At 39.7% G+C, this 14,726-nt stretch overlaps 1 protein-coding gene across 1 annotated transcript in view; it reads left to right on the top strand.

The window, feature by feature from the left end:
• Window positions 1-14,726, top strand: part of PCNX2 (pecanex 2) — a 152,946-nt gene that overhangs the window by 52,364 nt on the left and 85,856 nt on the right. Inside the window, exons 15-17 of the mRNA XM_059469294.1 lie at window positions 548-639; window positions 11,159-11,268; window positions 13,430-13,526. Coding sequence (XP_059325277.1) covers window positions 548-639; window positions 11,159-11,268; window positions 13,430-13,526 — 299 coding nt within the window. The remainder of the gene's footprint in view (window positions 1-547; window positions 640-11,158; window positions 11,269-13,429; window positions 13,527-14,726) is intronic.

The raw sequence follows: 14,726 nt of genomic DNA, 5'->3' as shown, positions 1-14,726 counted from the left end.
TTACAACCTAAAACTAGAATATATTATTGCATGTTACATAGCACAGTGCATTTTAAAGTTCAAACAGCTAATACAATTCATCTCACAGTGAGGTGAACACTTATAAGGCCCACTCGATAAGATTTCTTTTTGCTTTTGAAAAGTTGTATACAAGTTTTTAAAACTATAGGTTGCACATTATGGTTGATATCAAAGAACTCTTCCCTGCCATATGTGATGTGAATCTTTACTATATTTATTAAAAAAGAAAATATTTAACTTTTTTTTTCTGTTAACATCTAGAAAAAAAGTTTGCATTTTCCACAGAAAGGCATATTGACAAAAATCTTGATGTGTGATAAATTTTTTGTGTTATTTCAGTCAGATTAAAGAAGGCCCTTGAGAGATGAAGCATCGAGATTTTTTGGTGGTAGTGGTTTTTTTTTTGTTTGTTTTTCATTATAGCTTAAGTAGCTGGGAAGACTGAGATGCATCTACACTGTCATCTTAGTTTGGGTCAGAAATAAAGTTCCTCTTTCTTCCCACTTACCACATGTCTCTATTTCAGCTGCTGCTGGGTTTGTGTCTGCATTGTACAGCATTTCCCGGAGCTTTGTTGTTCTGATTGTCCTCTATGCCTTCTGCTTCAGTGCAGTGAAGGTAAGCCAGAAAAACAGCACTGGAACAATTCAAATTTCAAGCTGGAAATTGATGTAATCTAGGGAGACTAGTATTGTTTGGTCCTACATTGTCGTTACTTACCAAAAGAAGCTTTGCAAGCCATGCTTCAATTTCTGCATGTTAGTTACACTGAAATGGACCAAAACTGTAGCAGAAATTTTAAAGTAAATTTGTATCTAGTACCTGTGATTATTTGCCTCTTATATGTATCAGTGTGAAATGATCCACTGAATTTTCTCTGCAAACATAAACAGCAGCCTTGACTTAAAAAGCTGCAGTCTCTGTTGACCTACATAGCCAGACCAAATTTGCTCATAATTCCCGGTAAGGTTTTTGCTGTTGCTTCATAACAATATGCCTAAGAACTTAAATGTTGAGCAACCAGTGGACCATCTAAGTAAGTAATGTGTCTGCATCTACAGGGAAATGCAATTTAGGAATTTAATTCTAGCCAGATCACTGATTTTGCCACTTTTTTCCCTAATATCCCACAATTGTTACACTAGGGATGCTGGAGAGTGTGCTAATAATTTGGTGTCTGTGAATTTGTCAAGTCCCTTCCTGAATATATTGGTCCTCTCTGAGTCCACAGCTTTGTGCCAGCAAATTCTAGATGTTCACTGTGAAATTCTAGACTCTGTGCCAAGCAATGCTGTCCTTCATTGGTTTTAAGCTGATATGCTAATTTCACCAGGTCGTCCTGATGCCTTGTATTGTAGGATTTGTGGAAAACCTGGTCTGCATTCTTTTCATCTGCTGCCATTATAGTTTTGCAGGCATCAGATATATGCCCCTCAGCCATGTCTTTAAACTGAAGAGTCCCAGCCTTTCTTGTGTCTCCCTGTAAAGCAGCTGCTTTCTCAGAGGCAGCCAAGTTACTCACCCTGCTCTGTGCCTTCCCTTGCTCTGCTGTTAACTTCACATGTGGAGGGTCAGTTGTGTATGGTGCTCAAGATGCAGGCGTGCCACAGCTTTCTGTGCTGGCATAGAACTGGGTCCCTTGCCAGTGGTGCCCAGTTTTGGGCAATATTCAATCTAAAGCATTTTTAGAATTATTGTTATTTTTTATTTTAATGTGTAGTGCCTATGTCCTCTGCATGGGACATTTAAAAATGGCAATGAAATTTTTTCTGCCTTCAAGTCAGCTGTAAAATTCCCGGTGAACACAGCAAGACCAGTATTTCATGTTAGACTTGTAAGAAAATTTATCCTGTAAGGGGCCAGCCTTTTGGCAGTGTTTCATGGAGAGCAGGATGCTGTCAGTGTCCATGCAGGGGTGCAGCAGGATGTGCTGTGGCTGACAGGCTGCCCTTGACATCTTGTGTGCACATGTCAGAGGAAGTTTTGTGGTGGCACATGCACAGCACACACAGAGAACCCAATATGAGCTTCTGCAGCTGCCAAGGCTGTATCATGCCAGCACCCAGGCTGGCAATTTACACAGATGAGAGGGGCAGTCAGTTGTTCCTTTAAGGGAATTCTTTTAGGAACATCACCATTTCTATACTAGCTTTCAATAATTTTTACTTGAAATTTTCAATAGAAGCCTTAAATCAAAGGACAATTATAATGCCTTAATGATTTCCTGCAGATGATCAGAGCTGGCTGTGTGTTCTTGACCACTCCCAACAGTAAGGTAAAATGTGTTAAACACATTTGGCAGCTTGAGTCCTTACAAAATAAATTACAGCAACTCAGCTGCTGTGTTAAGACACTTGAAATTAAATGTCTTTGAACCTGTGGTGTTCTCCCAGGGAATCTCCTGTCACCTGGCTCCCCCACTTCATCAGTTGTGTTGGTCAGAGCTGACCCAGCTGTGTGATTGATGCTAGAAGTTTAACTGCTGCTTGTGCAGTTTCCTGCAAAAGTAGCCAGTCCCCATACTGCTGTTTTCTGGCTGTATTAACAATTCAGAAACTGGCAGCTGGAGAAGGAGACTTTTCTTAAGGATGGACAGAAGGAGAAAATGGATAATGGGGATGAGAAACAATGATAAAAATGAAAAGAGCTGCATGGAAGGCAGGAGTTAAATTACTGTTATATAGGCTAATACCTGGGGAATTATATTTTTTTTCTTTTTTCTTTTTTCTTTTTTTTTTTCTTTTTTCTTCCTAAGATTAGCAGATGGCAATTCACTAGTTGAGGGTAGGGAAGTTGTGTTATGGATACTTCAAAAATGGTTTTTGTAAACAGTAGGGAAAAAAGCCACTTAAAATAGTCTACATACTCTTTTCTCAGCATAATTCTTTAAATTACAGCATGCAGGTGGCTTTGTAGATAAGCAATCTCCTTGTGGATTAGGCTTCAAACTGCTTAGAAATATGCTTTTAATGCTACCCTGAAGTCGAGTGCTGTGAAAGATTTACAAGATATCTGTTGTAAATTACTAATATTAAGTTCAGACTTTCTGTTCACACAGAAGTTAGAGTTAATTTGAATTTTAATGGCACTGTTCCAGTAAAGGCACTTCTGAGAAGGTTAATTTAAAGCATGTAAAGATGATTCCTCTTGCTTCAGCTCATAATCTCAGTCTACTGGGGTGCTTGAAATTTCATACATTTTTTCTTCTAGAAGTTATGAAATAAACACTTGTGTTGAACCTCCTTGTTCTTCAGTCAGGTCCAGAGATTTCTATTTTGAGCTGATTTCTTTAATGTTGCAAGAGAATGATTATTTGGTTGATGGAGGAAGAGTAGGAATGGGCTTAATCTGATCCTGAATAGGGCACACTGTGAAAGGTGGTCTAATACCCCTGTAAGTAACTCAAGCTGTTTTGATAAGTAGTGAGCAGCAATTTATGGTCTTAATCAATGTGAAGATTTTAACTTTTGGTGTGCTAGAAATTGTAAAGTTTAACTCAAAACTGAGCAAATGTTGTAGTATGTTTCACTGAGGTGTTTGCACAACAGTTGGTAACATGTTTTTCTTTAAGCTAGAAGGAATATCTCTTCCATACTTGCACTTCATAGCTCTTTTTTTTTTTATTCTTATTTTACTCTATTCATTTTGATCAGTTTGCCAAAACCAACAGTGAAAAATTTTCAATATTTATGGAGGTCATAAAAAAATAAAAATCACCATAATCAAAATTTTTCAGGGCAGGGAAACATGATAGATTCTATTTGGCAGAGGACTTCTGGGTTGCAAAGCGTGTTGTTTTGGCTGAAATGTAGCATCCTCAAATGTCAACTCTATTTATTGGCAGAACATCTTATAGCTCAGCAGGTGTAACTACCAAGAGTTCTATTTCCTGAAATATATTGCAGAGGAGAATGGATCTCTAAGTGATTTTGTGCTATTTACTGGTGAACAATTGCTCACATCAAATGCCCAGCCTGAAGAACATTCCAGTGGTATCAGGCTTGATTCTCTCCTTCCCTAAGTGGTTCTTGTGTTCCAGTTATATTCTTGCAGGGTGAAATAGTCTAACCCACTTTCTCTCTGTGCATTAATTATTCTGAGAGGAAATATATTACTCCTGAAGAAGTTAATTGGAAGAATAATTAATTTACCCTATTAGTGTCCTTGTTTATTAAAATAAAACCAATTTTTATTTTATAATTAACCTGTGTTCTTAAGTGAGTTTTTCTTGTTCTTTTTTAGACCATAAGCTATATATACATACAATAGTTTGATTTAGTTGTGCTCAGATTTTGAAATTCATTTTGAATAGCAAATTCATAGTGATTAATTGTTTGCTCTAGAACTTCAGTTTTAGAAAAATAGGAAGTAGGAATTGTTTTGGGGTATGTCCACAGAACAGTGTAAGTACTCAAGGTACCTTTCAGCCTGTGAATATAAGCTCTGAAAACTGAGACTAACAGGCCTGTGCTGAAGCCTGTGCCTTCTGTGTCCAGACTGATTTTTGCTGATTTTGTCGAATTATGTTGTACAAAACCAACTGAGACCCTGTATGGAAAAGCAGCTGTGGTATAAATGCATTATTTAACATAAGTTTAACTTTCCAGTTTAATTTAATAATTCTCATGGGTTTTCATTCAGGTAAGTTGCCAGAGGAAAATTATTATACAGTATTCTCAGTTGAGAGTTCATCCTGTGACCTGCAGACAATGTCTGGCATGTCCAACAGGTTCATCTGGTCCCGTCACTCTTTCTGAGTGATCTTGCAGTGCCTTTGCCATCACATGACCAGAAATATTTCTCTCTCCTGGCTAAAATGCACATAGCACCAAAAAGAGGATGGACACATCTGTAGTTCTGTGTGAACAGTGAGGGTGTGGGTTGGGTCAGGTGTCAGGCTGCTGTCATGTCCCATCACAGACCTTGCTCAGAAGCACATGACATGTTCTGGGGAGTGGCTGCACACTGCTCACCTGGCAACCTGGGGTGTTTTTTACGTGGCCAAATGTGCACTTTCACACAACTAAAATAAATGACAGACTGTCACCAGGGCAGGCACAAACTCTTTGCAAGACGATGATACCTGTGTGTGCTGTGTGACTTGGACACTTGGAGACGAAAAAGGAATGTGTTCTTCAGAGGTGACTGGGAAGCAAATGGGTCCCAGCTGCTGTGGCCAGGCAATGGCTCCCTTCCTCATAGTGCTCCTGAGCAGCTTTGCCCTTGCTTGATATTGGTGTGGAGGAGCTGTGAGTCTGCAGCTTGTCAGGACCTCCTCTCATGCTGCTACTGCTGGGATGATCAGTTTTCATTTTCTGTAAAGCTGTCACATAAAAAAGAAACTCAAAATTGTTCACAGTAGGAAGTACAGAGTAATGCATCTGAAATTAGAACAGATAATTTCTCCATAAAAACCATGAGCACAAAATAGCAGGTCTCTGTCTGTGTATTTGAGGCCTTGAGGACTGATGGGCAGGGCACTATTTGTCACTGCTGTCAGTGAAAGCAGCGTATTGTGAGTGGAGCAGGTTTACAAGTCCGTCTGCCCTGGCTGGTGCAGAAGTTGTTCCCTGTGGTGGTGATGATGGTGGTGAAGTCACATGGATAGATTTCTGTAGTGCTGTCCCAGTGATGCCAAGGTGATTTGGTTACAGCTTTGAGGTGCTGCCGAGCATCTCTTCATAAACATTAGCCACGACACATTTGTATCATGAGCGATAGAACAGCAGCTGCTTATCCGGCCTTGCATATAACAATACTGTAAACCTGGTTTCAGGCAAGGATGTAGGTGAATGCCTTAGATTCTGACATGCAAAAACCTGAGTTTCTCCTGCTTGCTTAGAAATTTCTTTATCTCCTAGACCTCTGTTTAATGATATCATCACTTCTTATCCAGTTCTTTCCAGGTCCTCTATGAACTTTCATTTACTTTTGTGTAATACAAAGCTCTAAATCCTAAGCATGGTTTTATCAGCTCTTTTGTTCATTCCTTGGATTCTTGCATCCAACAGCAGCAATTTTTCAGCTCACTATTTTTTCAAGCTCTTGGGGTAACTGAGCTTAGTTTAACATAACCTGAGTTCACTTCAGCCAGGCTTTATTTTTTATCTCATCTTAAATCCTGTAGTCTTGAACAGAAATTGGCAGCTCTAATAGCTACCTTAGCTTTGATATACGAAAGGGGGTTTTTTCTTTTTCTAGGAGGAGGTGTTTTTACTTTTCAGATATTACATCCATCAGATTGGAGACATGGGAATTTCTGTGCCATCTTTTTCACTTGACTAGAATTTCATGATGTACTGATTTTTGTCTCCTGCTCCATCTGTTTCGTGGTCTGTGCCCAAATATTTAAGAGATGTTTTAAAAAAAAGTCAGGTATGCCCTTGACTTTTTTTACAAATATTTGGTCTGGAATTCAGCCATCCTGATATCAGTCTTTAGCATTCCAGTGTTCCAGGGTTTTGCCATGGGGCAGAAGAGCACATCCCTGAATGTTTCTGGAATCAGTCAGTCCTTGTCTTCTGCCTTCTGTTCATATCAGTTAGTTTGGATTTGAAATGTATCCAGAACCAGTTAAGTACTTGTCATTCGGATAATTTCTTTTTTTTTTCTTTTTTTCTTTCTTTTGTATGGAACTTGCAATTTGTCTTAATCAGTCTGAAAAGAAAATCAGATTTTTGGACTTGGACCAGAAAAATTGAACTGATGTGAATGTATTCATATGTGGCAAACCAGCTTTTTCCAGCTCTGTGTAAATGTATATTTTTGAAATAAAAGTTAGATAGTTTCCATTACCTCTTACCTGAAGAAACTTTCTGGTGGCTTGTTTATTGCTTCAATGGACAGTTACTAAAAATCCTGTGTGGATTTTAAACTGTTCTCAGCTCACATTGATGTAGTTTGATTTGTTAAATGAGTTTGAAACTCCTTAATCAGAATAACAGTGCTCCTTGCTTCCCGTCTTCAGTGATGTAGTCTTCATCTGTGTACTAATAATTTTGAAATATTTGTCTTAGGGGTTTATGGTGGGAAAGAGTTGCAAGAATACATCTCCTTCAATCTGCTAAGATTGCCCAAATAAATTTCTAGATAGCAGTGAATGGGCTTATGTGTATAGACAGAATTCCTGACCAAAAATAGAAGTATATTATTGGACAGCTTTATTTCAGCTGCAAAGAATACTCGCAGTCCTTTTGGAGGTTGTTTTTTTTTTTTTTTTTCTGATTTAGAAACTCCTTAGGTTCAAGCAAGAGCTGTTAGGGGTGTTAATTTTGGAGAGTATTCCTAGATACCATGCCTTTCAGTAAGTGAAGTTTGCAGCCGTAGTCAAGTCTTGCACTGTAGACATAACTTCAATAGTTATGGTCTTAGGTTTCTGTGTATAATAACTTATTTTCCAGAAAAAAAGGAATTATGCCTGTAGAATCTAACATGGCCCAGGATAGCTCTCACTGTCAGTCACTGTACAGGAATGTAGAAATCTGCACTGTTTCTTTAGGATAAACTCAACATTATGTGAAACATGAGTATCCATGCTTCCTGCCTGAAGCTGCTGCTCATCTTGCTTTTTAGCCAAGGCATTCCAGTCACAGACTGGGATCTGTTGTGTCAGGTGCTGTGTGTGGACACACATGGACACCCCTGCATCAGTCCAGTCTTTATGGATTTTAAACTTCAGCAATGAAAATACAGTCCAAGATAGTGGCAATTTTAGAGGAAGAGGGCCAATGTTACTTGGAGTGGGCAGTGATACCTGTATTCTGATAACTTATCACATGTTGTGTTTTTGGAGATCATATGGGTAAGTAATGCTTTGTTTTCCATGGATGATGGGAAGATAAGGTTGGTGGGCATCTCTTCCTAGAACTTGCCTTAGTTCTGTATAACATGAAGCTCAGTTATACACAAATTCACATATTTTGGTTGTTATATTAGTGTTTACTGAAAAGGAGTATCCATGGTAATATGGTGTTAAGCCTACAGTCAGCCTTGTAGAGAAAAAGTCCTAACTATTTTCCCATATTTTGGGGGGTGAAGGGGGCTCCCTTTAACGATCTCTTTCAGAAAATCAGTGGTTTAGATCTTCAGAAATAGGGTGATAGTATTTATTTCCATCTCTACCATCACACGTCTGGAATGGTTGGCCATCAGCCCTTCCTGCTTATTCCTTGATGTGTGAGCAATGGCACAGATCTGTGATGAGGCCGCAGTGTGGGGGTAAGAAGAAAGAGCCAAGAAAGTTTGATTGAATTGCACAAGGGGCTACGTGACTTTTAAAGGTCCATTCCAACCCAAGCTGTTCTCTGACTCTGTAAATAGTGATGAAATCATGAGAGTGGAAAACCAGGTGTGTGAAGACCAACTGGAGTTTGTCTCCATGTTTAAAACCCCAGCCACTATGCCAATGCTTTCACCTTCAGTGATGCTGTCACTCCAGCAATCTGCAAAGTCACTGTTGAGCTGAGAGGAATACTCTGAAATTAAAAAAAAAAACAACTGAAAAAGTAACAAGAATTTCTACTTGGTTCTCTGCTCAGAGCACTTTTTGTCTCTGGAGTAGAACATATGATTTATTTGAGCATATCTTTGAAAGATAAGTGTGTTTCATGCGGGTTTTTTAGGAGAAGAAAGAAGTAGAAAGAATAAATAATGTAGGACAGAAAACTACTAGCACTACTTTTTAAAAATACATTTGCCTACCCACCTCTAGCAGTGCTAAAAGGCTCATAAGTTCAAAGACACCTTTATCTCCCCTTCTAGGGGATTGTTTTGGGATTAGGCAATTCTGTGGTTGGAATGGAACACCCCACTCCCACCACTGGTCTGTTGTAACTCATGGCTTTCATCCTTAACCCTGTAAGTCTGTTTCACTTGTTTTAAAAATGACTGTGTGAGTGTCTGCATTGGAACCAAAACCCTATATGAAAGGACTGCGTGTCACCTCAACCCAATGAGGTAGCCTAGGAAGTGAAAGTCCCTGTCTCATATGACAGATAATACCAGCTTCCAAGAGTAAAACCTGTCAGCCCTGTTTTCCCACTGAGAAGAATCATTGTTCAATTATCAACTATATTATTTGGTTTTCATTTTTTAAATTTAAAGCTATCAGGCATCATTTGTGGGGGAGGAAAATGACAAAATGGAAGAGGGTACGTCACACTGATACTGGAGAAATGACACCTTTGTTCATTCTCATCTTTTCCACAACATTGTGTAGCATCTTTCTAGAAAATCCTGTTCTTTAGGCACATAGTGATATTGATGCCTGTCCTACCTGCTTTCCTGGCTCCCTGATGTCTGAGTTTTGAGGGGACAGTGACAGTTTGGAAATGGAGCACAGACCAGACAAATGCAGAAGCTATGTGTAATATGCAGAAAATATGGAAATAGAATTCCTGAGACATTAATGTGGGGATTCAGCTGTGTACAGCTTTGTAGGAGAAAAAGGGTGGAATAATTTTTCATACTGGCTTCTGATAAATTTCAGTATCAGGAATATTGCTCAATTCTTGATAGTGTTTTGCTTTCAAAAGACGTTGCAGAGCAAAGGGCCAGTCATATACTAGAAGCTGCTGGCGGATCTGTACAAAGTTGTGTTGCCCTAAAAATGCAGAGGATGTTTGGATAGGCTGTGATTCAGCCATTTTCTTCAGTGTTTTAAAGAATATGAATTGATCGTGACAGGAGACTAAGCATGGGAAAAGCTAACTGAAAATGTATTTGGCACCAAAACTGGAAACAGTGAAATGAAGAGTAGGGTTGTATGGTAAAGTTTAAATTGTTAAATAAACGGTGCTGGATTCTTTCAGTAATAGCATGTGAATCTCTCTTTTGTTTGTAATTACTATTTTGGGTAGGATTGTTTGATAGAATCAGGCTCTTCTGTCTTTTATCTTTGTGATTTTCAGTAGTATGATGAGGGGAAGATGACTCTTGGAATTAAAATTTCAATTTTTTTGGTACTACTCTTAGGGTAACAAGGAATTTCAGAGTTAAATTGCAGAATTCCATCCTGCAATGAGTTACATGTGTGACATTTAAAATTAGTTTTTCTTAGATATTCATTGCACCTGAAAGAAATAGAGTGCTTCCTAACATGCTGAGAAAGCATGCATAAAACTGGGCAAAATAAGACTAATAAACCTACTTCATCCTCTCAAAATATTGGTGCTGTACTGACTTTAAAGTTTCCAAAGCAAGAGATAACCGTGCAGAAGTCTTGTTCACACTAGCCTGAAATTTCACAGATCCTGAAAGCATTTCTTCTCAAAACCTGTTGTGAAAGTGCTCTGGTGCAGGATCTCGTGAGTTCACATTTGGTTGATCAGGCAGAATTTCTGTGGAGGCAAGGAATGCGATTAGTAAGTGAAATGGATTTGTTCCACGTTTCTTTGTCCTTCACAGATGAAATTTCTTTTCTTCACAAAAAGTATGTCTTAGGATCCCTCATTTGTACCTGAGGATGTCACAGATAATCTTTATAAGTGTTCCTTAAGCTTCATATTCTTTCTCTTCTAGCCAGTTTTAGCTGTTAGAGTCACCTGGAGAGATTTTCTCATCTCGGTTATATCCAGGGTGTGCTGGCGGGTGTGCCAATTGTCTCCTGGGGATGTCACACATGGGGGCCAGTGCTCTCCCTCTCTGCTGTGTTAGCATCCAGGCAGGGCCTGGCTGAAATGCACAAGGCAGCAGAAAGATGTCTGAAAGAAACCCCACTGCCTGATCTACATGATATTGTCATTTGTTAGGTGCAGTCTGGCTACAGGTCAAGTATCAGTGTATCAATTTAGTGTATAGATAAATGCACTGCAGTTGATTTCATTCAGATCTCATTTTAGTGAGAATTTTCCTCTAATGTTTCATTGAAGAGGAAAGAAAACCTGCCTTTCATGTGGTTTCCTAGCTAATTGCTGATTATAGGAGAGTTGCACAATAGGACCATAAGACATGCCGTTAATTGCAAGGTGTTTTTCACAGTAATAATCTTTGATATGAAAAATGTTTTCAGTCTGTGGTAGATGGTGTACAAATGTAGATGTTGTGCCAGTAACATTGTGTGTATGATGTATGGCTTAACCTACTTATTTTGGCTTTTTAAGTTCTGCATTCCTAACTTTGCTTTCTGTCATCCTCTCAGGAACCCTGGGATGCACAGCACATTCCAGCACTGTTCTCTGCTTTCTGTGGTCTGCTAGTTGCACTTTCTTATCACCTCAGCAGACAAAGCAGTGACCCATCTGTGCTGATGTAAGTTGCCTGTAAATGTTTTTTTGCTGATTACTCCTTACAGCACACAGCCAGAGTGATGCCTGGGTTTCAGAACCACAGGGCTTGCTTCCTGAAAGTACTGTGGTGAGGTGAAATTCCTCACCATGTCTGCATGGTTGGTATCAGTCCTGTATATGAATGTGCTGCAGTCAGATCACCAGTAGGGCTGGTGTTCTTTAAGCAGCGCTATCCAAAATCTCTGAAGCAGATTTTTCCCCTCTAGGAGGTTGTATGCTTGCCAGGTTGGAGGACAGTGATTTAGTTGAGGGAGGTTCAGGCAACTGGATTTGCAGAATGTGCATTGATTAGCACTGGGACCAGTAGAAGGAACATTTAATGTGCTGGGAAGATGGCTGAATTTCAGCTCTTGCTGAGGATTACTTCAGTAGGCTATGCCTCTCAGTTTGAGGTTCCATCCTTCCTTTTGTTCCCTGACACAGTCTGCTAGAGGTAACTGAGGAGAGGAAGTGTATGCTAAGAGCTGACGCTGCAAACAAGGGAGATTAAGAGGAGAAGTCCCAACATTGTGATCTGCATGTTGAGGTGATGTGTGAGAGACACCCAATAGATCCTTAGCTCAGGGGCAGCAAATGTGAATTTCCCAGTGAGGAAACTGTGATATATGGGTGTTATAGGGGCTGTGGGGGTCAGCAGGCAGCTGGGCTATTACATCTATGGCTGTGGGGCTAAGCAAGCAAGTGGGTTTTGTGCCACCAGTATCACCATGCCATTTGGAATTCTTCTTCACAGGCAGCTCAGTTTTGTCCTAGGAGAGTGCAGAGGACCTGTGGGAAGTTCTCTCACAGAGAGTTCTCTCCTTTGATTCATGAGGTGAGGCTCAAGGCTCATTATGCACAATTCTGCAATGCAGAAGAGAGAAGGGGGAAGTGGAGAGCTTTTTAGGCCACTCAGGATTCTGGTTTAGCAGAGAAACTTGGAAAAAGCAGAACAACCTTGATGAGGAAGGAAAAGATATAAAGCACTAGTAGGAAATTGTCATCCCAGTAAATCTTACTGAAGAGTCAAGAAATACTTTACCATCCAAAAAATTCAGGGAATCTGACATTTATACGTTACTAGGTTCTGATGTGGCAAAGCAGCAAGAACTGCTTGCATGACTTGCCATGAACTTTACCCACAGCCTACTGAGTGAGACATGGGTGTCAGGCAGACCTGGATCAAGCTTTGTGTGGATGGTGTATAGTTTTTAGGTCATTACAGTATGGAAATTATGTATGGAAGGAAGTAAAGCTATGTATTAGGGACAGTTCTTAGCCTTGGAGTAAAATGTACACAGGTAAATTGCAAATCAGCATGAAATTGTGAGTTCTTTCAATTTTGAAGTAATTTCAATGTATCCTTTTCTCCCACTTTCCAGAAAGGACACACCAGTTCATGAACCTCTTTAATAAAACAGAAACTTTTCTTCTTTCTAACTTTTGTTTTAAGGAAGTAATCTTAAACTATTAAATGCATTTTAACTTTTACATCTAGCTAGCAATTTCATAACATTTGCAATAAAATCTTCAGGAACTGAAATGGTTCCTAAAAATCTAAAATTAAGAATACATGTTCAACAACTTCAAATGTTTATTGTGCAATTGTAAAAATGCATCATCCTTAAAAAAAGAGATTTAAGATTTTTTTCTCTAAACAGCTCTGAACCTCTTTTAAATAAGTTAAGGAGATTGGAAAAAGTATTTAAGGTATGGCCTATGGCATAAAATTCAAGATGGATGAGGAGGTAGGACATAAATCTCAAAGAGAGAATTAATATACAGTTTCTACAAAACTGGCCTCCTTAGCCATTTTAACATGGGTCTAAAGAGCTCTCGTATTGGTTTCAGCTTAGCTGAAACAGAACTAAGAGTCATAAATTCAACAGTACTCTCTGCTCATTCCTCTAAATGTCAGCGTTGATTGGGCTGCTGAGACTCCTCAGGATTCTGATGAGGAATTTCTGCCCTGATCACAGGTAGAGCTGGTTTGTGTCAATCTCCAGCTGAACAGAGATAAGAATGCCAATGTATATATGAAAAAGGAAATCTGAGGCTGTTGTTCTTCTTCTGTCCTTCAGGAATATTTACATCTGCCTCACATGTTCCAAAGTATCCTAACTAGGATTTTTTTTTAAAAACAGGTCCCTTATTCAGTGTAAATACGTCCCTCACTATCTACGCCAGCGATTTGAAGATTCATCAGAAGATCCACTCCCAGAAAAAATGAGAGAATCAGTGGTAAGGCTTTTTCTTTCATTAATTTCTGTTTAAAGCTCTCTCATTCATTTTGCCCACTGGGGAACCTTGTAAATATTGTAATCTAGTAATTTAAATAACTAAAAGCACACATAGATCATCTTTACAGTGCGGCCAGCAGTGAGAAGGGGGTACATGCCATTTTATTTTCTGAAGGGCTCCTTTGAAGGTCTCTGCCACATTGATTCTTTAATATAGTCCATGGGAAGTGCACTCCTAGAGCTTGGGAACTGGTGCATCTCTCATCCTAGTACACAGAGAACTACTGCAGGTTCTGTGCACTGAGTTGAAGTCTGCAAATCTGGTGTGTCCAAGGTAGGCCGGATTGTTCAACTCAGAAAGATGAGCAGTCCTGCCAGACTCTCTGTGTGTGCTGCAGAGGAGCAGGATTTGGTCCACAAAATTACATGTGTTTAAAACAGCCCTTATTCTTTATTTTTCTATGGGTAGGGCTACCAGTTTTTCAGGAATGCCTTTTCTGTGCCAGGATATACTCTTGACTGTGTGCCGTCCACCCCAGCTGAGCCAAGTGGAGCACACTGTCAGACTTGGCACCTAGAGGTGGAAGAAGCACATGAAACTGGGATAGTATGGGAGAGGGAGGTACATGCCTGGTGCCAAGCATTGCCATCTCATCATCTCTTCTTTGCTTGGCAGGCTGTTTATTTACTACTGTCTGGCAGGAAGCTGTAAGTTTGTGTCAGCTTATTTCTCACTTCAGCATAAACATCGTGAAGTGACCCATCTTCCTTTTTGTGTCTTTTTATATTAAAAAATGTTTGCTGTTACCCAGGGGAGGTTGATCTGCTAAGGCATTCATGTGGGAAGATCATCAGGTTTCCAGAAATGCTAAGGGGTGTTTGACATTTATTAGTCATGTGAGCTGTCCTGCTTCCTGGCTGTCAGACAGCTCTTCCTCCTGACCACATCCCCAGTGCCTGCACATCTGAGCATTTGCAACCTAGGCAGCTATTCCTAAACTTCTGAGTGCTCTCTGAAATCCAGCAGCAATCAAAGAGTCTCTGGAAGATAGAGTGAGTTTTTTGACCCTTAGGCATGACCTGGGAGTCCGTAGTTCCTACTGGCCTCCAGATGTCCCTTCAAAGGGATGCATCTCTCGTGTGCGTCTTGAATCATTTCTTAGGCATTTTATAAGGTGTTGCACAGCCTACATTCAGCATA

The sequence above is a fragment of the Ammospiza nelsoni genome, chromosome 3 (assembly GCF_027579445.1).
Source record: "Ammospiza nelsoni isolate bAmmNel1 chromosome 3, bAmmNel1.pri, whole genome shotgun sequence".
NCBI lineage: Eukaryota > Metazoa > Chordata > Aves > Passeriformes > Passerellidae > Ammospiza > Ammospiza nelsoni.
The sequence above is the reverse complement of the archived record's forward strand: the minus strand, read 5'-3'. Positions and strand labels throughout refer to the sequence as shown.